At 31.1% G+C, this 27,375-nt stretch overlaps 4 protein-coding genes across 6 annotated transcripts; 3 read left to right on the top strand and 1 right to left on the bottom strand.

Annotated features, from left to right (window-relative positions):
• Positions 1-14,740: 14,740 nt before the first annotated feature.
• Positions 14,741-15,402, bottom strand: LOC125424007 (protein PELPK2). Its single transcript, XM_048480158.2, has one exon. It carries the CDS (start codon positions 15,297-15,299, stop codon positions 14,955-14,957), a length of 345 nt encoding a protein of 114 aa, XP_048336115.2. The 5' UTR covers positions 15,300-15,402; the 3' UTR covers positions 14,741-14,954.
• A 1,184-nt stretch (positions 15,403-16,586) lies between these two features.
• Positions 16,587-17,293, top strand: LOC125424008 (protein PELPK1). Its single transcript, XM_048480159.2, has one exon. It carries the CDS (start codon positions 16,693-16,695, stop codon positions 17,026-17,028), a length of 336 nt encoding a protein of 111 aa, XP_048336116.1. The 5' UTR covers positions 16,587-16,692; the 3' UTR covers positions 17,029-17,293.
• Positions 17,294-18,187: 894 nt separating this feature from the next.
• LOC107406306 (pentatricopeptide repeat-containing protein At3g12770-like) lies at positions 18,188-21,993 on the top strand. Of its 2 annotated transcripts, none has more exons than XM_025069408.3 (2): positions 18,188-18,474; positions 19,284-21,993. In XM_025069408.3, the coding sequence occupies exon 2, from the start codon at positions 19,408-19,410 to the stop codon at positions 21,865-21,867; it is 2,460 nt and encodes an 819-aa protein (XP_024925176.3). In that variant the 5' UTR covers positions 18,188-18,474; positions 19,284-19,407; the 3' UTR covers positions 21,868-21,993. The 2 variants fall into 2 exon arrangements, with proteins under 2 accessions (XP_024925176.3, XP_015868900.3); XM_016013414.4 differs by having other exon boundaries at positions 18,188-18,480.
• Positions 21,994-22,593: 600 nt separating this feature from the next.
• LOC107427900 (double-stranded RNA-binding protein 2) lies at positions 22,594-27,189 on the top strand. Of its 2 annotated transcripts, XM_048480123.2 has the most exons (5): positions 22,594-22,826; positions 23,033-23,292; positions 24,317-24,564; positions 25,326-25,545; positions 25,739-27,189. In XM_048480123.2, the coding sequence occupies exons 3-5, from the start codon at positions 24,319-24,321 to the stop codon at positions 26,956-26,958; spliced, it is 1,686 nt and encodes a 561-aa protein (XP_048336080.2). In that variant the 5' UTR covers positions 22,594-22,826; positions 23,033-23,292; positions 24,317-24,318; the 3' UTR covers positions 26,959-27,189. The 2 variants fall into 2 exon arrangements, with proteins under 2 accessions (XP_048336080.2, XP_048336079.2); XM_048480122.2 differs by lacking the exon at positions 23,033-23,292 and having other exon boundaries at positions 22,596-22,826.
• The last annotated feature ends 186 nt before the right edge of the window (positions 27,190-27,375 follow it).

The raw sequence follows: 27,375 nt of genomic DNA, 5'->3' as shown, positions 1-27,375 counted from the left end.
TTTCTTTGGTCCTTATTTTATGTTATGCTTTATGATAAAAAAAAAAAAAAAAAAATTGTGGGAGTTTTGACGTAATGGATAATAAAGCTTCTCCAACGATTCTGTGGAAAACATTTAGTACGGTATTTTTAAGTTTTTGTTTGGAGGTAAGCTTTTGCATGTGAAAAGCAACATAAAGCATTGAGTGGAAAAACCTGTCAACTCAAGTCGTTTAAAAGCAAAAGGAAAAAAAATCAAAGACTAAAGCTCAAAATAATGAAAACTCAAGGGGTACTAGTGCAAAACAACCGCAATATTTAGTAATCTAATCTTCAATGAGAGGTTTAAAGTGTTGATAATTGTTCTAGGAAAATGCGTCTACTTGGAAGCTTCATTTATTTGTATAGATACACATCGAAAGAATAAAGCAATACCAAAAGTAGAAGAAATTAAAGTTTGGTGGCTCGTTGAAGTATAAAAAGCAGATATACTGTAGTTTCTAATTGGTATAATATTTGATCAACCATTGAACCAACCATATATTTTTTCCATTTTATAAGATAATCCTAAATTTCTCTACAACGCCTATATTGTATAAGGATCTATGATGATTAATTTGCCAAAACTATAATTTTGCTTAGCTGTGAGATGAAATTAACAGTTTTATGATGGGGGATATATTGCCTAGCTAATGGTGGATGTTTAACATGCAATCGGATATTAAGCATCCATCATAACAGGACTATATTGCATATGCATATAATCCTTTTCTTATTCCAAATATTTTTGGATAAACTTCATTTGGAATTTTCCAGATAAAGAAAGAGTACTATGTGTATATACCTATTCCAATTGCAGAGGCAACTATTACAAGTTACATTATTCTATATATTGATTAAAAATGTAAAAAATTAATGATCAAGCAAAGCATACAAGTCGGAACACAAAATTGAATACTTCCACGATTGTCATAATACACATTTTTTTTTTTTTTTTGGGGTAAGGGTCATAATACACAACTTAATTACATATTTAGGTGAGAAGTTGAACCAAAAAAAAAAAAAAAAAAAAAAAAAAAAAAAGAAAAGAAAGGAAATTCGTATTCCTTCTTAGTTAGGTTAAATTTTTCTCACCAACCAAACTTGAAATTAATTCCCTCTACTTCCAGGCCTGAACAATGTCATCTATAAAAACCCAAAACCCATGAGGAACCAATAACTCAATCCTCAAAAGCAAATTAACCACAAATATATTCCTATATATCCAGAAAAAAACTGCTTTTAATTTCTTCATCCGCTTCAACAATGGCTATGGACCACAAGCTCTCAACAACCTCTCTCATCCCACTGCTGCTTACAACTTTCATGTTGATGATAAGCTTCTTCAACTCCATTAGTCCAACAGAGGCACGCCATCTTTTGCAAACAACTCCCAAGCTTCCTGATCTCCCAACTTTGCCAGAGCCTGAGCTTCCAACCCTTCCAGATGTTGAATTGCAACCGCTACCGGAGATCCCGAAACCCGAGCTTCCAAATTTGCCGGAGCTACCAGAACTGCCTGAACTCCCTCATCTTCCTGAACTGACTCATGTCCCAAAGTTGCCAACCCTTTCTTCATCAGCACATTCAACTGCCAATCCTTGAACTGCATATATGTATAAAGGAATGCAGGACTGCGTGCATTATGCTATTTATGCATACGTAATATCAAGATCGTTATGAAGTATGCTAGTTTGTCTTTGTTTTGGTTTTTGTTTTTGACTTAAATAAGATTGTATTGGAATATATATATATATATATATATATTGTCCTGCTCCTACTTATTAATGAAGTATTACATTTGACGTCTTGAGATCTGATTATTTTGCTTAAACTAATATATAGCTAGCTTACTACTATTATGTACTCCTTCAATTACATATGATATACATTTTAAAATGAAAAATATAGAAAATAAACAATTAGCTAAAGTGGAAATCTTTATATGTATGACGTTTATGCTGTATTAATTCCTTCTAATCATTTTCTGCAACTAATAATTAAAGTACAGATAGTGCAGATTTATGTATATAAGATTTTGCTGTAAAAAGTATTTAGTTGTTGGCATTGACATATTTATTGTTTAACTCTGTATATAAATTTGTTTTTCTATTTATTATTTGAAAGATATTTACGTAAATAATTAGACACCTATATTATAAAGCAGTATTGTAGCATTATTGTGCATATATAAATATATATATATATATATTTATCGCTTCCAGCAGCAGATTCATCTGTATTATTACCCATACCTGTGCGGTTCTCTGCCACTAATCCATTCAGCGAACTCAAGGTTTACTTTATTGCCTTCTTGTTTGGTTTTGCAATGCCTCTTATTTTGTTCAACTGAAACAGAAACTAAACTCTAATTTTCTATGTTTCAAATTCAATGCTTTACACACACACACACAAACCAAAAAAAAAAAAAAAAAAAAAGGAAAAAAAAAGAAAAGAAAAAGAAAAGCACTTTGAATGCCTAATTTTGAATTGGAAAGTTTCTTAATTTTATTACATGGATCTCTAGTCTCCTTATAAATGGCCCGTTTTTAAAGATTAGTGGAAAGTTTGTTGGTTTATATAATGCTAATCTTGCATGTCATCCACTTTTTATATGGCCCATTTTTAAGGATCTGTGGAATCTGTGTTGGTTTATAGTTTATATAATGCTAATCTTGCATTTCATCCACTTTTAATATGATGTTTATCTTCTAGGAGCACTTAATACCAGATGGCTCCATGTATTAATAATATTATATGTTTATGCATATGAACAAACACACACACACACACACACACACACACACATACATATATATATATATATATATATATATATATACAATTTTAGAACCGTCATGATATTTTTAAATTAAGATCTTGTGAATAAAGTTTTAGTTGTTGACTATGTCAATAGATTACTATTGTATTTTTCATTATTAATCATGTAAGCATTCCAATAACTAATAAATAGATTTTTTATTATTATCTAGGGTTTTATTTAGGGTTTTATCCAATGTATTTTTCATTATCTACGGTTTTATTTAACTTTAAATATTAATTATAGTTTTATCTAATAATTAAACTTTTACCTTATAACCATCCTAACATATCTAAATTAAATCAGAATTTCCTAATAAAAGATTTATTTTCTCTCTCTATATTTGTGTGAATTTTTATTTATAAAACTTAGTTTCTATTTTATATTAAAAACCTAGCTACTGATATGGCAAAAGTGCAAGGTTATATTTGAATGAATAATTGAATTGTGGCTTTTGCATTTTGTTATGTTAGCATATTCCCACTTTATGTTGGGCATATTTCTAATACTATAACATAAATGTTATATGGAATATATTATTTTCATTAATATATATATATATATACACATATATATATATATATATATACACACACATATATATATATATATATATATTGTTTTTTGGTTGACTAGGCAAAAATTCCTTTGAGCTCCTCCCAAGTATACGTTCTCAAAGAACACAGTTGATATCAGAGAATTATCAGGTTATTGTGTGACTGTATATGTGTTCTAATGTGGGAGACATCTTTAGATACATGGCATATAAAGTACTATTAGACAATAATAGTTTTTGATTATGCAATCATTTCGATTTAAACTTAAGAGTAATGTTGCCAGATATTATTTTATCATCCAAATATAGTTGTGACCAAAAAGCATTTTTGCAATGTCTTCATTTATTTTTTTAATATACAATTTTGATACCAATTAAATTCGAAGTGACATTCAAAGATTCAATTTATATATGGAATATAAAAGATAAATTAATAAAATAATGTCGAATGCATGAAATGGGAAACAATATGACAAAACTATGTAAGATATTAATAATGGCATTTTAAATTCACAAAGAAAATTTTGTAATACAGAATGTATAAACTAATATTAAATTCACAAAACAAAGTATAAACAAATATTTAGATTCATTAAACAAAGTAGAAACCCAATTCATAATGGCATCCTCGGTTGGCTGCTAAATATATATAATTAGTGAACAACTTGGTGCATATACATAATATTATTATTTTTCATATTTCAAATATTTCTCTGGTGTACCAGTTATCGTGTCCACGGTAAACGCTGGGTAGCCAAGTGCGGAGCGGATAACTGCTGAAAGCATCTAAGTAGTAAGCCCACCCCAAGATGAGTGCTCTCCTATTCCAACTTCCTCAGAGCTTTCGGTAGCACAGCCAAGACAGTGACGGGTTTTCTACCCCTGCGGGGGTGGAGCGACTGCATTGATCTCGGTCGCTACGCCCCCCCACGGAATTTAAAGAACCTAAAGGAGCATGAGTCATGTATTCCGCAGAACGCCGTTCTTGCCAGGGCTGGATGTCTTTTTTCAGCCTACTCAAGTCCAAATCGGATAGAGGAGGATTTATTCAATCACATAGTATAATCTAGTTTATATATTATTTCCATATATATATATATTTTCCATATATTTAATATATATTATATACTTAAATATATTATATATTTAATGTATGTTAATATGTGTATATAATTATTATGTATTTAAAATTAATATTCTATTTAATATAGAAATGCAAACAATTCCATTGTAATATAAGACTGTGAGGTTCACACCGTAGTTAGTTTAAGACATTAATTGTTTGTTAACATGTTAATTTGACAATTTTAATAAGGAAACTGAGAAATTAGTTTGTGCGTTAACTTTAATTACATGTAATGTAGTCACAGAGTACTCCCTCTAATTATTTTATTTTATTTATTTATTCATTATCTGTTTATTTAAATATTATTAATTCGACTACCATATGGCATATCTTGTACACAAAATGACTATTTGTGATGAAATAAAAATACATAAATAATTAATTAGAGGTTATTTTCATCTCCATTTTTTATCGCTTCATCTCCATTTTATTTTTATTTTTATCGCAACTATCTCAAAGGAACATTTATATGAATGTGAGTTAAAGTATTGCAAGTTAGTTAAAGGATTATAGATCAATAATAATTACAATAGATGTATAACGATAAGCTAAAATATTATAATCAATAATGTTGCAAAAATTAAAAATTTCACCAAACTTCTAAATCAAATAATATAACATCTGACATGATTATTTATTACAATATGTAAATTTATAGTATTCTATAATTATGTGAGATAAAAATCAATGAAACAATATCAATTCATTGGTGATTAAAATTTTGGTTGACAAATTTGGTAAATATAAAATTATCCTATTATAATTATTATAGATTTTTTTTTTAATATTATAGATCTTTTTTCAAAAAAATATTATAGAATCATTATATTACATTAAGCTTATACTTAGTCAACGCATGCAATTTCACTCAAATTGACAAATTTATTATTCTTATATATATCTAACAAAATAAAAGTAATCTCTATTTGAAAGTTATTTCACTTTAAAAAAAATTATAGAAACTTTTTTTTCTGGGAATAATTATTATAAAAACTTGATTAAAATAAAAATATAAATAATTATTATCCAAATGATGATCTTTTATTTGTGATATATATATATATATATATATCCATATATATCCAAATATTTAAATTGCATGATTAAGTGATTAGATATTAACTGGAAGTGGATGGTTACTATATTGTCTATTTGCAAGTTGCAACCAGACTAGATGGTAATTAATGATCGACCTAAGGCCTGTTTGAAATTGTTTTTGAAGCTTCAAAATTGACCGTCGAACAATTAAAAACTAGTTTAGGTGTTGGATAAAATTTAAAAATCTGATTCTACAAAAATCTATATCTTCAAGCAATTGATTGGTAAGCAACAAAAAGATAGCTTTTTAGCCACTGATTTAGCTTGCACAATTGTTCATCATTAAAACACTAATTTTAATACTTGCTAATAAAGCTAATATAATTTTTTTTTTTAAATTTTAAATTTTATAATAATTTAATTTTAATAAATTAAATATTTTTGCCCCTCTACGTACTCTAAGTTTAGTTAATTTCCATTTATTTTGATAACAAGGATTGCTGGATCATTTTCCATCCTTTTCTTTTTTTTCCTTTCCATCTTTTGGTGTATATGTTATGAATTTCAGGTATGCATGAGCGAGGAATTCCATCTTGGAGTAGTTCATATATAGTTTTTATTGATAACTCAAAGTGGCCTGCACAGGTCAGTAATTCTTGGACAATTTGTTTCGAATATTAATCTTTGGTTGCTTTTTTTATTTTATGTAAAATTAGTGCTAGTTAAAATCCATGCTAATGGGATCGATGGAGTTTTTATAGCTGCCAACAGCAGGTTCATATGTATTTTTACCCATACCTGTGCGGTTCTCTGCCACTAATCCATTCAGTGACCTCAAGGTTTACTTTATAGCCTTCTTCTTGTTTGGTTTTGCAATGCCTCCTATTTTATTCAACTGAAACAGAGACTAAACTCTAATTTTGTATGTTTCAAATTCAATGCTTTAAAAAATAGAAAAATTAGAACTTTGAATGACTAATTTTGAATTAGAAAGTTTCTTAATTTTATTACATGGATCTCTCGTCTCTCATAAATGGCCCATTTTTCAGGATTAGTGGAAAGTTTGTTGGTTTATATAATGTTTATCTTGCGTTTCATCCATTTTTAATATGATGTTATGTTCTAGAAGCACTTAGTATCAGATGGCTCCATGCGCTACTAATATTATATGTTCATATATATGAACAAACACAAATATATATATATATATATATACACACAATTATAGGATCGATATGATATTTTTAAATTAAGGTTTTGTGAATAAAGTTTTAGTAGTTTATCGTATCAAATAGATTACTAATGTATTTTTCAATATTAATCACGTAAATGTAAACAATTTAATAACTGATAAATAAAATTTTGATTTAAAATTATAATATCATCTAAATTGAAGTCTTTTTCTACATTATCAACAAGAGACAAATGAAATTTCGATGGTAGAACTATTAAATATACATAATACGAGTTGTGTATGACTCATATATATATATATATATATGTATGTATATGCACATAAAATAATTCTCCAATAGAAAATTCTCTAATTTTAATATATAAGAGATAATTATATGATAATCGTTAAAACTTACTAGATTCCACATGTTTAGGGTTTTATTTAAATTTGAACATTAGTTATTGTTTTATTTAATGATTAAACGTTTACCATATAAGCATCGTAATTTATCTAAATTAAATTAGAAATTTCCTAATAAAAGATTTATTTTCTCTCTATATGTGTGTGAATTTCGATATATAAAACTAACTTTTTCCATTTTATATATATTGAAAATCTAGCTATTGATGTGGCAAAAGTGCCAGGGTTATATTTGAATGATCAATTGAATTGTGGCTTATGCATTTTGTTATGTTGGCATATTCCCACTTTATGTTCGGTATATTTCCAATACTATAACTTATATATTATATGGAATATATTATTTTCTTTAATATATATAAATATACAATTTATACTAAGAATATATATATATATATATATATATATATATATTCTTAGTATAAATTGTTTTGTGGTTGACCAAGCAAAGTTGCTTGTGCAAAGGTTGTGAACGTGCTGCCCCTCAAAAGATGGAGCTCCTCCCGACAATGCATTCTCAAAGAACGGCAGTTGATATCGGAGTATTATCAGGTTGTGTGACTGCATGTGTTCTAATGTGGGAGACATCTTTAGATATATGGCCCCTGAAGTACAATTAGACAACAATAATTTTTCATTGTGCATCGTTTCGATTATAATATAAGACCGTGAGGTTCATACTTTAATTATGTGGAAGTTGAAGTCTATATAAATCCCATAACCCCTAGGTCTTCGTTTCAAACTCAAAATCAAAGTAAAAAAAGAGAACATAAGAATTCAATATACTCCTCCAGACTTATTATTACTTGTCCAGCACAGTTGTAAAATGGCTTCTTTGAAGTGCATCATGACCGTTGGTTTTCTGATCGTGATTGGTGTCTTATTTTGTAATGTTGGTATTGATGCGCGTCCTCTTCCTCTTGCTCTGCCCCAACCTCATCGTCACTTACTTGGCCTATCAGTTGGAGCAAATATTGGTGCCAATGTTGGTCTTGGTGGTTCGCCACTTGTATCTGTCAATGTTCCAATCCAAGTTGGTGTCCCTCCAACCGGTGGTCGTTGATTCATCTATTGGTTTTCATTGGGCAATTTATGCTGGGTGTCATTCATCATAGTTTTATTATCGATAATAAATGATTTATTATATATAATAGAACATTAAACGCTCATTGTAAGTTGTCCAATTGAACCCAATAGATCATTTTTATACATAATGCATCCTTGGGATTGGAAAATAATAAGGCTCCGATGGTCTTTGTTGATCGGAGGCCTTTGTTTGCAATTGCTATTTTTTTTTTTTTCCCATTTCTTTGGTTTTAGATTTTAGTTTTCGTTCAGTTTCTTTGTTTTGCATTATTTGCTTTACAGTTCAATTGTCGGTTTATTTTTGTTGTAATTGTTTTCAAGTTCATGATCCTTGTAATGTTTAATCTATATTTATATATATTAATGGTTTTGCTACTTTATCAACGGTTTGCGCTCGTAGGATCGATAAATTAATTAACAGATACCCCAAGAAAGGGAGTTTGGTATGTATAATTTCTCTAACCTCACCTATATTGTCTATATTGTTTCATTTTCAAGTTTACATTGTTATTTTTCAAAAAAAAACAAAAAAACAAAAAAAACAAAACATAAAAAAAAAATAGAAAAGAAAAGAAATTTGCATTGTTATTTTCTTCCCCCCCCCCCCCCCCCAAAAAAAAAAAAGAAAAAAAAAAAGAAAAACAAAAAAGGAATTAAGTAACTTTATTTTACAAATGAAATAGAAAATAAGAAATAGGAGACAGCCTAACTCTAAAAACCATTGTTTTTAAATTCAAATCTCTTTACCCTTAATAATAATAATAATAATAATAATAATAATAAATAAATAAATAGTTGTATTTTAGTATCCTTCTTTTATAAGATTTTACAATGGATATTCAATCCTCAGCTGGGAGACATGCTTGGATTGTTTTTTCATGTAAAAAAAAAAAAAAAAATCAATTGACCTCAATTCACTAATATGATTTTTATATGGAGGGACTCAACCCTAAGTTTTGCAAACATAATTTCCTTTAATTGTAAGATCCTTGTTAGTTAAGGATTTAAAATAAAATCAATAAAAATTAAAGAACAAAAGAAGCTAATCTCTCCTGCAAAATAACAGCTTACTTTCTGGCAAAGAGGATAAGAAACAATTACATCTCTTCTAACTCGTGCGTGTTTTTTTTTTTTACCCTTGAAATACGAATTTGTTCTGTTAAGTTACAAATTTAATCAAGTTAATGGTATATATCGTCATCTTCCATAGTTGAAGGACTGGGATGTATAATTACTGATATAATTATAAGTATGTATGAGAAAGTCTTATAATTACTGATATAATTATAAATATGTATGAGAAAGTCTCCTGTTTAACATTTTCTAACATTTTCTAAACATTTATTTTTGTATTTGTTTTTTTATCATTTAATTTTTTTTTTTGGTTAAAACTACAAACTAACTACGAAACTAACTACGACATATAACTTTTTAATTTTACTTAATATAACATCAATTAACGACAATAAAATTCAACAAATGTACCTTTTTTTTTTTTTTTTTTTTTTGAAAAGAGAATAATATTTATTAAGAAAAAAACTTAATACATCACCGTTAATTTGTTAAGAAGAAGAACCTAATAAAATTTACAAAGTTACCCTCAATTTGTTTTATTATACTACGAGATCAAATTTTTATCAAATATATATATATATATATATAAAACGGAAAATTTTATAATACCCTTTTTAGTTTTGAATTATTTTACTTAAATTCTGTTTTTTAAAAAACTTATTTTTTTAATCTTCTTTTAGTTTTATAAGACAATAAAAAATAATTAATATGTTTGTTTTTATCAGTTAATTTTAACAATTTAAAATTAAAATTATATATTAAAAGCTAAAATTATATTTTTGTAATGTTATTCAATCATAAAACATAAATTTTTTATTTTTTATTTTTTGTTTTTGATTGGTAAAATTAATTGATAAAAAAGATAAAAATAATAAATAGATTTATTTTGATATTTATATATAAAATGAAAAGAAAAATAAATAATTTTAAAAAATATAGGATTTAAATGAAATAATAAACACAATTTTCGGACATTTTTGAAATTTTAATTATCATGCCGGGGCCCCTACCCATCAAGCCTAAGGATGTCTTCGGCCCAAATAATTCTGACAACAAGAAATCGCAATCATATGGGCCAAATTCAAGAGCCAGGCTCAAATAAGGCCTCAGAGAAATCATTACCAGACAAACGAGCACACATTTAGTAATCAGTATCAAATGTATTTAATGCAAACATGTTACAAAGGGTTGAGAAATCATTACCAAGCGTTAACGACTCTAATAATCAATATTATATGTATTTAATGCAAACACAGTTATAAAGTTGAAATACTAAGAGCAACTTGTATATAATAAAACAAATCTAACAAATTTCTCATGTATAAATATTATAAATCCAGTACTCTATAGCCATGGCCAAGAATCATATACCAAATTAATACATATTATTATTCGTAAACAAAGTACACATATGGATAATGTCCATCAAGGCGTCAACTAATTAAGAAATTAAGATAAAGAAAGATAAAGAAAGAGCTGGCACTCCAACAAATTTCAGTATTTCACACGAGTACTACATATATAGTAGTGGTTCAGTGATGAGGTGGACTGAAGGTTGGGATGGTAGGCAATGTGGGCTTAGGCAGCTCAGGCAATTCAGGCTTTGGCAAACTTGGGAATATGGGAAGAGGAGGCAGCTCTGGCGTCGGTGAGCTCCGGTACCTCCGGCAATGCGTCTGGAGGAGATGGCGAGCCCCTACAACCATTACCGAGTTGTAGCTCATCATGGAGAAAGCGAGAAGCAAAATTGGAAGAGAAAGGTAGTTATAAGCCATGTTATGTTAATATGGTTGAATGAGAGAGGCTAAATAGATATGACCATATATATATGTATTATATGAATGAGAAGATTGTAGCTAATGAAGATGATGTGGGCTTTTGTGTTTGGGGTTAAGAGCGACTTTTATTAGATGAATTATGAAGAACGTGGAAGATTTAATTTAGTGGGGCAGGTTGGAAGAAAAAAGCAAGGGTGTTGTTCAACTCCTTTTGCTTACCCATATGTAAACATTTCCACAATTAGATAGATATTTCCACAACTAGCTAGATATTTCCACAACTAGCTAGCTACCTATATACTCAAGTCCAAGTTCTCTGAAGATCAAATTCAGGTTCGTCGTGAAGCTCCTAAAGAGGGTTGAGTTAAACTAAATACTCATGATGGAAGTTTTGGAGTCCTTCAGAAATGCTGGCTGTGGTGATGTCATAATAGACAATTGTGGCAATTGCCTGATTGGGTTCTTTTCTAATTTGGTGAGAACTAGCTACCTGTTGAGCTGAATTATGGGCCGGGCTTATTTCATGGCTTGCAGCTGGCATGGCAATGGGTTTCAAGAAAAGCAATATTGAGTTGGACTCTAGTTTTGTTGTTCGTGCTGTTATTGGCTGCAAAGAGTACTCTTTGATTGGTTCAAGACTCGAGAATGAAAAGTTGGAAGTTAAACAGAAATACACAATGAAGTAAAAGGAGTTTGTAATTTAGGAGTTCATCTTTTTTATCTAATTTTGCTAGCTATGGAACTCGGGTCTTTATCTGAAAAAAAATGTTGCTATCATCATTGGAATGTCCTTGCAAAATCACGTCAATCTAGAGACTAAAAGTGTTGAATATATATTGTAGTACTTGCTGAACTAAGAATATTTGCTCGGTTATGTCAGGAAAATTACCCTATATGAAGAAAAATAATGATAATAAGTGAAAAATTCTCTCAAAAAAGTAAAAAGTCTAGCTATACCAGCTTAATTATGGCAGGCCACTATCCCATTTCCACCATATAAATTGGGCAATATAATTACATATAATTCCATAAAATTTATGGCTATGTATAATCTGTCGTTGAGTTTGATTTTGCAACTAAGCAAATATTAATGGCCGCGGCAACCTCATCAGGGATAGTATGTGGTTAGAGATAAAGGACGAGCTCTTGATTATAGAATTCCATGGCTAACACACAAGCCTCAATCGCTTCATATCTTCTGCCGGCAACCACATCAGAATTTGCATCACCAAGTCTTCCGTCAACATGATCATCATCACCATCAGTTTTTTCATCGCCATCAATTTTTTTTAATTTTTTTTAATTTTTATTATTATTATTATTTTTTATATCTGAAAGAAACAAAAAGGTGAATTTTTGCAATGTCATCAACCTTTTCTCTTTTTTTATTTTTTTATTTTTTATTTTTTATTTTTTAACATTACATAGCACATGCCAGATACTATTTTAGAATTATTGATTGAGAAAATTTTTAAAAATTGCAAAACACATAGCGCATTTCCTTCGTTATCCAATAATTAATTAATTGAGGAGCTGGATAATAATAAGATTTTTTTTTTTTTTTGGGGTAAAAGGCTGGCAAATAAACTGGTTGGTAATAAAGCTTTGGAATGTACATACAATAAAGGATAAAGGTTAAAAAAAATCGATATAGATTGAAATATAAAAGTTTAAAATATGAAAATTTCTATAGAAATATCAAAAAATATCAAATATTGATAAAAAATAATAAAAATTTGCTTTAAAAAATAAATTTTTTTATTAAAATTTTAAAATTAACTTATTTAATTCATCAATTATCAAATTGATTATAAAATTTGCTAAAATATTGAATGGATGTTATATTCTTCTTAGTGAATTGATGTATAATAAACATTAATGATTATAGATGAATTATAATTAATAAAAATATGTCAAAAAATACATATATGATAAAATTATTTATTAACTAAAATATATAAAATAATTATTACAATTATATTGTAGTTCACAAATGTCATCTTAATACCATATAGAACTTCTGAGTGGTTAAAAATCATCGGTTTCTTCCTCATTTTGATTTTGAGATGTGAAATGTGAGAAGTAGTTATGAAAATATATATTTTCCTGATAATTTTGCATATAATTATTAATATGTAAACCATATGGATCTTGCATTATTGGTTAAGTATATGTATAACTACTATTCTCTTATGGTTAAGTTTGAGATGGTATCCATGGGTTGCTACTAGATGACATTCCATAAATATCCATTGAATAAGGATTATGAAAATGACTTCCAACCCTCATAGATTCAAAATTTATAGAAATCAAATCTTCTTATTGTTGTGACATCTCCATTATAGATTTTTTTTTACGTATATAGTATTTTTCAATAGTACCGAATTCTTGACCTGTATCTTTACTCTCATGATCTTCATCTTATGTTGCATGTGTGTAATATTGTTTACCAGTAAATGGACTTAATCTAACTTCTCGACTTGGTAATTTCCTTTGACCACTATCTCTTCTAACTTCCACAAAAAAAAAAAAAAAAAAAATTGTGAATTGTCAGGAATTTTTTTTATTTTTCAAATAAACATTATTATTTCACATGTATATATTTCATCATCTATTTACCTACATTTGTAAAATAGATATTCCCAACAATAAAATTTGTTAGGTTAAAAAATATAATCTACAATTTTTGTAGTTTTGCTTTATCGATATTCAATAAATAGAACTTATTAATGTTATTCAATTCAATTCATTCTATTTTACTTATATCACTAAATGTTTAAAAAGCAATTAAAGGATAAAAAAAAATTATTAATAAAGTTAATTTGATAAAAATTTTACTAAATATCAATAATATTTATGATTTTTTTAAAAAAATTAAAAATTTTTCTGGATATTTTTAAAATTTCAGTGGAAATTTCAGAAATTTCTATGGAAATTATAGATTTTTTAACCAAAGTGTTAAGGATTTGATGTTGATATTTTACGAAAATTTCTATAGAAATTTTGGTAAATTTTTAGAAATTTCAGTGAATATTATAAAAATTTTATCCATTTTTATTTAGAATCTAAATTTTATTTCGATCCCTTCAAAAAATAAAAATATTAATAAAATTTCGAAAAATATCGAATATTTTAAATTTTACATACAACATTTGAAATGCCTATTGATGTGATTAATATTTATGCGCATTGCTTCTCCCTAGAGGTTTTGTCCTACGATTGGGAGACTAAAAATAATTTAGTATTTTAGTAATTAGTGTAAGAACCAATTAGTTCATTCTTTTTCATTCATCAAAATAAAAAAAATAAAATAAAAAAAACTTTCATTCCTTTTCTATTTTTATTTTTATTATTAATGGTTAAAACTGAGTCAAAAAAACACTTTCATTAAGCAGTCAAACCAACCAAAACACGTAAAACAACCATTAATGTTATAGGAAATGACAATTTTACCTTCTTTTTTCCCACTAAAAGAAACGGTTATATTTTGTATAATTATATAGGCCTTATATAAGAAAAAAAATATTTAAATAAAAGTACCGGTATGAAAGTTTTGTAACAAAATAAAATTAAAATAACAAGTTATGTAATTTTTTTTTTTTGGTTAAAAAATTATGTAATTTTTTTAAGTTGAAACACTAGGCAACTTGTATAACCAAACAAACGGAACAAATTTCTCATGTATAACAATATAATAGATCCTGTACATCTATGGCCAGAATCATACAAATATTTTTTGTAAACAAAATACATATATGGAAAATCTCCATCCACTAATTAAAAAATGAAGATAAAGAAAAAGCTAGCACTCCAGCCAATTTAAGAATTTCACACAACAAGTGCTACATATTTTGTAGTGGTTCAGTGATGAGGTGGAGTGAAGGCTGGAATGGTTGGCAAAGTGGGCTGAGGCAGCTCAGGAAACTTTGGAAGAGCAGGCAATTCAGGCTTTGGCAAAGTTGGAATATGAGGCAATGGTGGCAATTCAACTTTTGGCAATGGAGGAAGCACATGATCAGGCTTTGGAAGACTTGGGAATGTGGGAAGAGGAGGCAGCTCTGGCTTCGGAAGCTCTGGTACTTCTGGCAATATTGGTGTCACTGTCTCGAGGAGATGACGAGCCCCTACAACCTTTGAGTTGTTGCTTATCATAGAGAGAGTCATGAGAAGCAAAATAGGAATGGAAAAATGGTGATAATTAGCCATGTTAATCTTGGTTTTGTTTGAGAGGCTAAAATGTGACTATATTTATATGTATTACAAAGTTGCAGGCCGTATGGATTGACGATAGTGTGGGTTTTGTTATTGGGGGTGAAGAGGGCATTTTATAGATGAAGTTTGTGAAGGATGAAGAATTAAGCTTATTTTAGTGGAGTCGGTGGGAAAAGGATCGATGGGTGTTGTTCAACTTCTTACTTACCACTGTGAAAACATTTCCACAAGTGGTATAGCCATATCATGACAAGTGCTATATATGATAAGCTTATATATATATATATATATATATATATAGCTAATTAAAATTAAATATCGATGACTACTATAAATATTATCCAATCTTCTCTGGTATTTATTTATTCAATTTTTTTTTTCAGATTGTGTATGTGTTAAAGTTTTGGCACTTGATCATCATGTTCAGTACTTAATTACTTCTAATTAATTAATCCAAAATAATGAGTTACATATGGACATACTAATTAATGATGATACTATATACAATAAATTAAAATTATAATGAACTGATTATACAAGTGTATATATAATTTTATTATAGTAGGCTTGCATTTTGTTATAGTAGGCTTGCATGTTTATGAATTTCTAATTATATATAATTATTTTGAAATAATAAATTCTTTTTCAAAAAAAAATTGGCTATGCCCATCTTGTGTGTAAGTACAAATTCAACATAGCAAAATTATATATAATCTATAGTAAACAAAATTGGATTAAGGTAGTTAAGCTTCAATGTTCTTTTTTATTTTTTTATAATATCCGGTGAAAAAACTTTTCAACTTGGACTGACTGCCAAATTAATTTCTATCCATTGTTAATTATGTTGCATATTTACTACAATTATATGCAATTAAATTCTTTGATGTATTTATGTATGATTAATAATTATCACATTAGAATATTATGATTTTATAAGATTAAAATATGATACAAATAAATTAGAAAGACATGTAAATATTCTAATTTTATAAAATAAAAATACAGTGATATATAAATTAAGGTCTGGAAATATAAAATTGTAAAATTTGAAACATAATACTCTAATTGGAAAAAAAAAAAAAAAAAAAAAGAAGCCCCACAACAGTGGCATATATGGTCAATGATATCATTATATTTGGTAAGTAAGAAGTTGAACAACAACCATGTAAAATATTCTCACCAACTCACCTGTTTGAAGCTGAGTCCAACTTCCAAATCTTCAAGTACCACTCATCCATTATAAAAGACCCTCATTGGTCCAAAACCAAACTCACAGTATCTCTTCTTCAAAACTTTCAACTCTCTGTTTCATCCATCAATATCAAAATCATATATATATTTTTCCTTTCCAATATCTCTTTGCTTCTGCTGGTTAATTTTAACTAACATGGCTTCTCATCACTACCTTTCCATGGCCATTATGCTTCTCATGACTTGTTCCTTGCTAAGCTACAACACGTTAATGGTTGCGGGTGCTCGCAGTCTGCTGGAGACGCCATTGCCGGAGATACCACAACTTCCGAAGCCAGAGTTTCCTCCTCTTCCCACTTTCCCAACTTTGCCAAAGCCTCATGAGGTTCCTCCATTGCCCAAGCCTAAATTGCCACCACTTCCTCACATTCCAACTTTGCCAAAACCTGAACTGCCTCAAATTCCAAACTTGCCTGAGCTGCCTAAGCCCTCATTGCCTACCATTCCAGCCTTTACTCCACCTCATCACTGAACCATGAATAGCTCCTTCATTATAATAAGTAGTTTCCAGTTATATATATAGTCCTTCATGAGAGTGTGTGATTTGTGTGAAGTCATCTCTGTTTGGAGAGTAGTGTCTGTGGGCTATATATATGTAGTGTTGCCCATTAGGTGGAGTTGATATTGTGTATGCATGTAATTTGCTTCCTACCCCATAGTGGTTCTATATAGATATGATTGTATCTCATTATCACATTATATCAATAAATATGACGTTTTAATTTGTGTTTGACATATACGCATATATTTTAGACAATATATATATATATATATATATAATATATAGAATAGTCCTTATGTATAGAAGGGTTACCTTTTGGATTAAATCTTCTGAAATCATTTTAATGATCAACAGAAATGTAGATGGGAGTTCTGAATTTTTACCCTTTTATCTAATTTATGAGGAAAATATGTTGATGATGTGATAAATGTTATGGGTGAACCCTTTATAAGATTTGAAGCTTTGGCGATAACTAGATTTGTATAATTCATATAAATGCAAATAAGAGCATACATATCAATTCTATAATAGTACTAACTTCAAATTCATCCCGCGTGGCTTCTTTGGATCCCACCAATGTTGACAACCTTACATCAGTCATATAATTCTTATTTTTTGGGTGAAATATCAATCACATAATTCATATATTATATATGATATATGATATATATGTATATATATATATTTATATATATCGAATTTATTTAATTTTAAACCTAACAAACGATTGATCACCTCGGGTCAAATGTTCTCAATTTCAATGTTAATTCTGAATAAGATTGTTAATAAATTTTCTAGATAGCTTTTCCAGAAAATTAATTAAAAAAAATTACATTTTTAGAGTTTAATTCGTACCTAGCTTATGTTAAGGTAATTATCTAATTAATTTATAAATATAATTTTATATTAAGTCTACATTTTAGAGGTTTGTTTCAATATATATATATATATATATATATCAATATATATATATATATATATATATTGCAATTTTTGTTTTTTGCAATTATTTCAATTAAATGATCACACTTCAAAACGCAACAAGCATATAATAATATGACAAAATGTGAATAGCCTTTTTATTTTATTTTGACTTTTCTGACTTTTTTTTTTTTTTTTTTGGGTCATGTAATTCCTCTCTTGCCCTTGAGTCTTTTATCCCTCGACCATTTTGCACTTTCCCAGGTCACTTTATTTCCTTGCCTCTCACTTCCCGGTGAGAAACGCCGGTTGGTTGCTGCAGCTTGAAGCGGCCGACACCATCGCCGGCAACTTGAAACTGCGGTGCACCATCATGCCAGAAGCAAGTACGGTAAGCTGTTTGTGCCACTTTTTCTCTCCTTGCGCGGAAAGCAGCCAAAACTAGCCAACTCCTAGACTGCTCTGTCCCTCTGTCCCTCCGCTTCAGCCTCCAATGTACAGGTTTCATTGCTGCTTCTCAAATTATCATGGAAATTGAACAAAGATGTCAAGTTTTGAATCAATTGCTTAGGTGTTATATTGGTTATTATTATTATTATTATTATTATTTTTTTTTTTTTTTGGGTTTGTTCTACTGCGTCTTCATTTTCTTGTTTTAAGATTTTGTTTACAAACTAATCAAACTTGAGAATTATCGGGTTTTTCATGCATTTTGAAGAGTGCTCATTTTATTTGCTTTGATTTTTGTTGATAAAAGTTGAGTGGGGGAGTCAGAGATGGGTAGTGGATTTTGGGTTGGATAAATGCTTTGTTGCCGTGGAAGAAAAACTTAATTTGAATATACAAAATGGTTAAACTTCCAATTTTCCTTGTTAAAATGTATTTATAGGAAAAATTAGAAAATTTTCCAACTCTGTATAGTTATCAATATCAAAACCTGCTTTTGCATCACTTTTATTTGCCTTTGTATAGCTTTTTGCTACTGGTGTTTACTCTTCCAACTATCTTTTGATTCGTTTCTTGGATAGTTATGTTCGATCTCTTTACGCATTGTATTTATCTATTAATAAAATTATAAGGAGTCTTCTACGCATGCAAGTTGCTGCTTTTATATGGTTTTGGAGGAGTTTTAACTATTGCTGGTTTTAGTTTTACAATATTCAATTTTGTTTGTTTAAATATCATCTGTGGCTTATTTCTTGGTCATTTAAGCCGAAAACCACTATTAGAAGCTTATTACTTGTTGACTGTCTTGGAAATTTGAAAATGGAAATGATATTTACTTTTCTTGTCCAAAAACCCAGGCATGCTCTTTCTCAGGTGCCCTGAGTGCTGAGGATTTTGCTGATGGTGCCAGTAGTTTAGCCTGAGAGCTTATGGCTTTCATTCAAAGGCACTTTATCTTTTCTCACTTTCTCCTTTGTCTCCATGCCCTTTCTTTCCCTTCATCTCCATCCTTCTGTTCACAAGATACCCTTCAAATTTATGTCCTTATATGCTTTTTCAACCAATAATACTTATTCAATCACAAATGCCCAATTCAACCTATCAGCAACAGTTCAAGGATTCTTGTCACTTTTACAAAAATATTCAAAAAGCCTTATCTGGGTCAAGTCCATCCATGCCCAGATTATTACCAATTGTGTAGCGATAGATCAATCTTTGGGTACAAAACTTATCAGAACATACAGCGATTTGAGTAGTTTGGATGATGCCCGTAGCGTGTTTGATCAGTTTTCGCAGCCAAGAACCTTTTTATGCAATGCCATGCTTAGTGGATATTTGAGAAATGAGCGACACAGAGAGACTCTTGACTTGTTTAGAATGATGGGATCTTGTAATTTAGAATTTGATAGTTATACATTTAATTATGCACTTAAAGCTTGCATGGGCTTGTCGGATTATGAGATGGGTATGGAGGTTATTAAAAGTATTGTGTGTAAAAAAATGGATAAAGAAAAGTATTTGGCGAGCTTAATGATTAATTTCTTGGTGAAACTTCGTAAAATAGGTGATGCAAGAAGGGTATTTGATATGATTTCTGAAAGAGATGTTGTATGTTGGAATTCAATGATTGGTGGTTATGTGCAATCTGGTCAGTTTGATGAAGTGTTTGATATGTTTTTTAGGATGCGTGATTCTGGTATAACTCCGAGTCCAATAACTATGGTGAGCTTGATTCAAGCCTGCGGGAGAAGTGGTGATATGGAAATTGGAAAATGTGTTCATGGGTGTGTACTAGAATTTGGAATGGGTGAAGACACTTTTGTGCTTAGCGCATTGGTTGACATGTATAGTAATATGGGTGACATTGGATATGCTCATTTAGTTTTTGAGACCATGCCAATGAGAAATTTAGTTTCATGGAATACCATGATCTCAGGATGCATTCAAAATGGTTTGGTGCATGAATCTTTTTCCTTATTTCGTAGATTAGTAACAAGTGGTTGTGGTTTTGATTCAGGAACCATCGTGAGCCTTATTCAGGGCTGTGCTCTAACTGCTGATATGGAAAGTGGGAAGATCCTACATGGTTGTGTTATTAGAAGAGGTTTTGAATTAAATCTTATTATATCTACTGCCATTATTGATCTTTATTCTAAATGTGGTGCCATAGAGCAGGCAACTTTTGTCTTTGACAGGATGAAGGAAAGGAATGTAATTACATGGACTGCAATGCTTGTAGGATTGGCACAAAATGGGTCTGCTGGTGATGCCATGAAACTATTCCATCGTATGCAAGCAGAAGGGGTTGTGGCCAATTCGGTCACTCTTGTTAGCTTAGTCCATTCTTGTGCCTATGTGGGCTCTCCGAAAGAAGGAAGGAGCACTCATGCTTATCTAATTCGGCGTGGTTATACATTTGATATAGTTGTCACGACAGCCTTGATTGATATGTATGCCAAGTGTGGAAAAATAAACTCTGCTGAGATGATTTTTAGCAATAGCAGTATTCACAAAGATGTTATTCTATATAACTCTATGATAACAGGCTATGGCATTCATGGTCATGGCCATCAAGCTGTTGACATCTATAGAAGAATGAAAGAGGAAGGAGTCAAGCCAAATGAAACCTCATTTCTTTCTCTTCTAACTGCTTGCAGTCACTCAGGACTGGTGGAAGAGGGGATCAATTTGTTCCACAGTATGGAAAGAGACCATAACATTAAACCTACTCAGAAACACTATGCTAGCATTGTGGATCTTCTAAGCCGAGCAGGCCGTTTCAAAGAAGCTGAGGCATTTATTGAACAAATGCCCTTTGAACCGGGAAGTTCGATTTTTGAAGCTTTGTTGAATGGATGTCAAACTCACAAGAATATCGATCTGGGTATAAAGACAGCAGATAAATTACTTGGTTTAGAATCCATGAATCCTGGGATATATGTTGTCCTATCAAACATCTATGCTCAAGCAAGAAAATGGGATGCTGTAAACTATGTTAGAAGCATCATGAGGATACGGGGATTGAAGAAAATACCTGGGTATAGCTTAATTGAAGTTGGAAATCAAGTCTACACTTTCTTTGCAGGAGATGATTCTCATCCAAATTGGGTAGAGATTCATCAGTATGTAGAGAATTTAAGACTAGAAGTGGAAGCTTGTGGTTATGTTGCTGACACAAGTTGTGTTCTTCGTGATGTGGATGAGGCAATGAAGATTAAACTGTTATGGGGTCATAGTGAGAGATTAGCTATTGCATTTGGGTTATTAAGTACACCAGCTGGGACCTCCATTAGGATCACCAAGAATCTTCGTGTCTGTGTTGATTGTCATAATGTAACCAAATATATATCAAAAATAGTTAGGAGGGAACTTATTGTGAGAGATGCCAATCGTTTCCATCTCTTCGTCAATGGAAAATGCTCTTGTAATGATTATTGGTAACACCAGGTGTTCTCCAATAGACATTCAAGTTTAAGCTCTCTAAGCTCTAGTAGTCATGATCCCGAATTTAAATTTCCAATATCACTCCAAAATAATAATAATAAATAATAAAATAAAGCTCTCATAGGTTTTGTGTACAGACCTTAAATTTTTTTAATTTTACTAAATATCCATCCTCTTTTTTAATTTAAATCTTAGTTTCTATTATGAGTCGTGAGCTTTTAAATAAGAATCCTTCCCATTATTAAAAATATAAAATATACCCTTTTTTTCCCCCTATCATGTAGATGTGTGTTTTTACAGTATAGTTGAGTTGGTTTCTGATTACAACCCAACACTGGCTGATCATCTTTAATGCAAATGTTTACTTTGTGATTAAAAACACAAAAACAAAATCTATATATATTTTATACAAATCAAATATATAAGGATGAATCCTTAAATGTATAACTAAAATCTAACATAAACTTTCCATCGAAAATAATTCTTATATAATGTTGTAAACTTACAATATATTATCATATAATTTTAATAAATTTTCAAAAAAAAAATAAAATAAATTGGTGAGCAAAATGATTTATGTAGCAGTATTGTTTATACATCGAACATGAACTGGCGAGGCAACGACGACGTTTTGGGGGGCAGTGTTTTCCTTGTCGATGAGAAAAACGTCCTTGGCAGAATAACTTTTGGGCAAAAACCTTTGCCAAAACGTATACAAAATGACAGAGCACGCACTGTACACAACCCCTCTGCTTCTTTCATTGTTGAATTTCGCTTCCGTCATCAGTTTGAGTAAGCAGAGAAGAATATAAGATTTTTATAAAAATGGCGTGAATAAAATACCAAATATTACTATACAAATATCCCACTTTTCTCTTTATTCTTTTATTTTTGGTGTCACATTCTCGGGAACACGATTTCCACAATTTCAGTGAAAATTGAATTGGGCCAGGAAGGTGAGTGGCTCTCTCTCACTCTTAGCTTATACCCAGATCGCTTCTGGCTTTTTATCTTCCTGGTATTCTCCAAGTTGGTCTGCTTTGTTTTTGAGCTGATTTGGTGTTTCCCTTGAGAGCTTTCAGTTGGGTTTTTGGGGTTATTTGGTTGTGTATTTTGTCATTAATTTGGTCTGATCGAGATGGGTTTTGTATATGATTGATAGGTTAGCTTGGTTATGAGCTATTCAGCTGCGTGGGTTTATTGAGAAATGCAGGAAAAAGATAAGATTTTGATGTTTTTTCATAGTACTTTTCAATGGGTTTGGAGCTAATTAAATGCATATTTCCGTGCTTCAATAATCTGTCGCTTTGGGCTTTAAATAAATTATGAGTTGCTTAGTTTGAGATCAAGCTTTCATATGTTCTTTGGTTGCTGAAAAGATGTTGATTTCCAAGAGTAAACTTTAATCAAGTTCATCGATAGGTATTAATCGGGTGTGGTTAAGCTGGGTTTTTGAATATTATTGATGGGTTTGTTTTCTATTAAGCTATTATGACTTTGCTTATTTGCTTATGATAAAGGAAGGTAATAATGAAAACAAGTACATATATCCGAATGCATTTCAAAAAGCAATTGCTTTTTTGTATTTTTTTTTTTTTGGCCCCCCCTTAATTCCATATAATCAAGTAGAGGCAAGGAAAAAGGTTTTTTTGCTATGAGTTAGATTTTTCATAGGAATAGATGATGAATCTGGAATTGGGCCAAGAGAGGCGATAGTGGAGAAGCTAATAGTTTACATTATAGCTGTTTCATTGGTGGTTGATTATGGGATTGGGGTGTACCTTTTGTTTCTTCATTTGATGTGTCGATTGCTGAGCAAATACAGAAAGAAAACAAATTGTAAACTTTGATTGAAAAGAATTGTTTGGTAGGTTGCATGTCTAAATCTCTTTGTTTGAACAGTGGAAATTTCAAAAATATTGAGGACAAAAATGGAAGGCAGTGAGGTGCTTGTATGGTTGTTTTTGTTGAGACATTCTTGAAAATCAAAATGCAAAATCAATTCATATCTAGAAAAAGATCAGTGTTGAAGATATCCTAAAAATCAGTTGCTAAATCCTCTATCTCTCTCTCTCTCTCTTTCTCTTCCCCTTTGTTAGTTTTCACTAGGTAAGTCAAAATGTACTCTTAAAATAGAAATATTGCCTTAGACTGCTTCCAGTCAACTTGAAGAGGCAGTGAAAAGGAAACTCTGTACTTGTTGTTGTTTTTTTTTTTTTTTTTTTGGGTTTTTTGTTTTTGGCTGTAACCCTTGAGGTTGGAGGTCTCATTAGTGTTTGCATGGACAGTTGTGGCTCTAGGACATAACTTTTGGTAAACTCTCATGATTAGCTGAGGTTATTACAATTTACAACACTAGAGTGTCAGACAGAGACTCTTTATCTCTTTAAATTAAGCATCAGAGGATACCTTTTTATTTATTAATTGCATTGTAATATATGTCCAGGCATGTATAAGAACCAATTACAAGAGTTGGCTCAGAGAAGCTGCTTCAATTTGCCATCTTATGCATGCATCCGAGAAGGACCAGATCATGCCCCTCGATTCAAAGCTACTGTCAACTTCAATGGAGATACTTTTGAAAGCCCTTCCTTTTGCTCTACGCTCAGACAGGCTGAGCATGCTGCTGCAGAGGTGGCACTCAACACACTGGCAAATAGAGGCCCTTCTAGAGCATTAGCTGCAAGGGTATTGGTGAGCAGCAAAATTACTGTGCTTTCTTTCTTCATTTTGTGTCATTTATTTATCGCTTTGATATGGAAGCAGTAAATGGTTTATTTACTTATTTATTTATTCTTCCTTAGTTTTTGGGGGACTGGGTTCATGGAAAACCCTTTTCTTCTCTCTCTCTCTCTCTCTCCCCCCCTTTATTTATTTATTCATTTTTCTCCTTTTAATGCATATATCTTTAGAAAACATCTTTTAATTTTTATGGGGAATGATGGGATGTAGGATAGTTGATACTATTGAAGTCTTTTGATTGGATAATGAGATTTTGGAGGAAGTGAGACTTCAGTGTATTATATCAAGTATATAAACCAGTAGGGGAGGTGTGAGGGAGGTAATATCATATGAACCATATTGTCCAAATGCACTTTTCTTGTACATTCCCTTTCTGAGACATTCTGGTCCTGCCTTGTTGAAGAGATCATCTTAGAGGTTTCTACCTCTTATAGAAATATTTTCAATTTAGAATAGGTGGTGGAAGGTTTAGAAGCATGTAAGTTGATGGAAAACCAGGGAAAGGAAAAATGCTTACTATTTAGTAAACTTCATACCAACAAGAAGTTCTGACTATCCATTTGTTACATGGTGAGCCTGCTTCCTTCATCCATGCCCTTTTATACTATGTCATTTAAACCTGTACTTTTTTAACTCATATGCAGTCTGCCATGAGAATAAGGTGGTTTCTCGATAGTAATTAATTTGCTCTTCTCCTTTTTTGTGTTGCACAGGATGAAACTGGAGTTTATAAAAACTTGCTTCAGGAAACTGCTCATAGAGCTGGGTTGAACCTTCCTGTTTATACCACCATTCGTTCTGGACCAGGTCATGTTCCTGTATTCTCATGTACAGTTGAGCTAGCTGGGCTGAGCTTTACTGGGGAACCAGCCAGGACCAAGAAACAAGCACAAAAGAATGCTGCGATGGCTGCTTGGTCAGCCCTGAAAAGATGTATGTGTTTTCTTTGTCATAGGTTTTGTGGAGATAGAGAATCCTATTTAGAACTTTTCGGAGCGAAAATTATGCATCATGTCTTCCATTTTTGCTTTTGAGTGTATTTCTCAATTCTCATGCATATGTTGGTTTTTATACCAGTTCTAAGAGAAATTTTCTAAGTATTTAACTGTTCTTGTTGCCTATGTAGTGGCTCAACATGGCTCATCTTCCTCTTCTTCTGTGGAGTCTAAAAGCAATGAAGAACAGGAACAAGTCACAATTGCTCGTGTTCTTGCTAGTTTAAATCCATCAGAGTCTACAAATTATACACGGAATGATCATCGACAAAGGCAACAGCAATGCATTTCCATGTGCAGAAAATCAACCTTGCCTGGAGCAAGTTTGTATCCTATGCAATTCCATAACTGGGCATACCCTAGTTATTCCCCTGAAATAGCCATGTACAACTTGTGGCAGCAAGAACAATTATTACTGCAGCAAAACCGCCTGTTGGCACTTCCAATTTCACCATCAACTCCATCGATTCCTCCAATATTTCCATTTATGCAATCTGTGCTTCACCCAGATCACTGTTTATACTTTCCAGCCATGGAGCAAGAGTCTACCTCTGTGGGACCGAGAATTACAATTGCAACGTCAGCCCCATCAATCTGCTTTTCTGACCATTTTGTTCCTAATCCAACCAGGGGCAGGTCAACAGTGACTATTCAAGAGATACAAGAGGAAAAAACAGAAGAAGCACCTGAGTATTCTACATCTGTAGTTTCGATTCCGTTTCTCTTCAGTAACAGCAATTCTGAACCACAAGTCCAGGAACCTGTTCAGGAGGAATACAGACAGAGAAGGTTTGGTGATGGGAGGTCAAAAACTGGAAATGTGAATGTAGAAGGGAATCAAACGGGGCAATTTGAATGGGCTTGTCCTAGGATCATGGATTCTGAATTTAAGCCAGTTGACTTCAGATTGCAAAATCCACGTGGTATTGACTCTTCTAGGCCCAGTCTCAGACACCAACAATATCCTCCCAGAGTGAATTCCCCAGGAAGTTTAAGGCCACCATCTTCCACGACTCCTGTGATGAACAGAACTGTGTGGTCCACATCTTCAATGTGTTCCAGACCACAAAATTTGCCAGCCCGGATGCCAGTTCTGCCAAAAATGAGAACTGGAGGCCCTTCATGTTCAGCCAGACCCATCCCTGAAAGGACGGAACTTGGAGGAGTAAGAAATAGTTTTATGGCACCAGCTGTCCGGATTAGGTCAGTTGTACCAGTATGTTCTGCTCCACCACCAAGAAAACTGCCTAGTTCCAGCCAGGAGGGAGTGCCACAAAACCTGGATAAGAAAAATGCAGATCATAACGATCTGTCAAAAGCAAATTTAGAGCTTGGTAAGCTTCAAAAATGATGCCCAAGTACAGATACTATACAGGTCTTTCCTTTTAGTTTTTGATAGTTTCGACGTGAGAAATATGGTGGTTGATAAGCAGCTAATGCTTCGGCAAAGTGATTAGAATAAATGATATGTCTGTGTATAAATTGGGAAGTTATATTTTTGATCTTAATCAGGAATGAAACATTCATTCTGATTTTTACTATCTACAAGTGATATTTTTTTTATCTGAAGAGGCTTCATCAACTTTTTTCTTTTCTACAATTCAAGGTTTCTTTTATGTTCCTTTTTCTTTATCCACTGTAGAGAAGAAGAAGACAGTTATTTGTTTATGTGAATGGTTCTGGTATGAACAAATTCCATGCTATTACTGTTTGCACCATGTTTGGCATGCTTTCTAAGAAGCTGATTCTACCTTTGAGTTTTGTGCCT

This window comes from Ziziphus jujuba, chromosome 9, assembly GCF_031755915.1.
Source record: "Ziziphus jujuba cultivar Dongzao chromosome 9, ASM3175591v1".
NCBI lineage: Eukaryota > Viridiplantae > Streptophyta > Magnoliopsida > Rosales > Rhamnaceae > Ziziphus > Ziziphus jujuba.
This window is presented reverse-complemented; position numbering and strand designations above follow the sequence as displayed.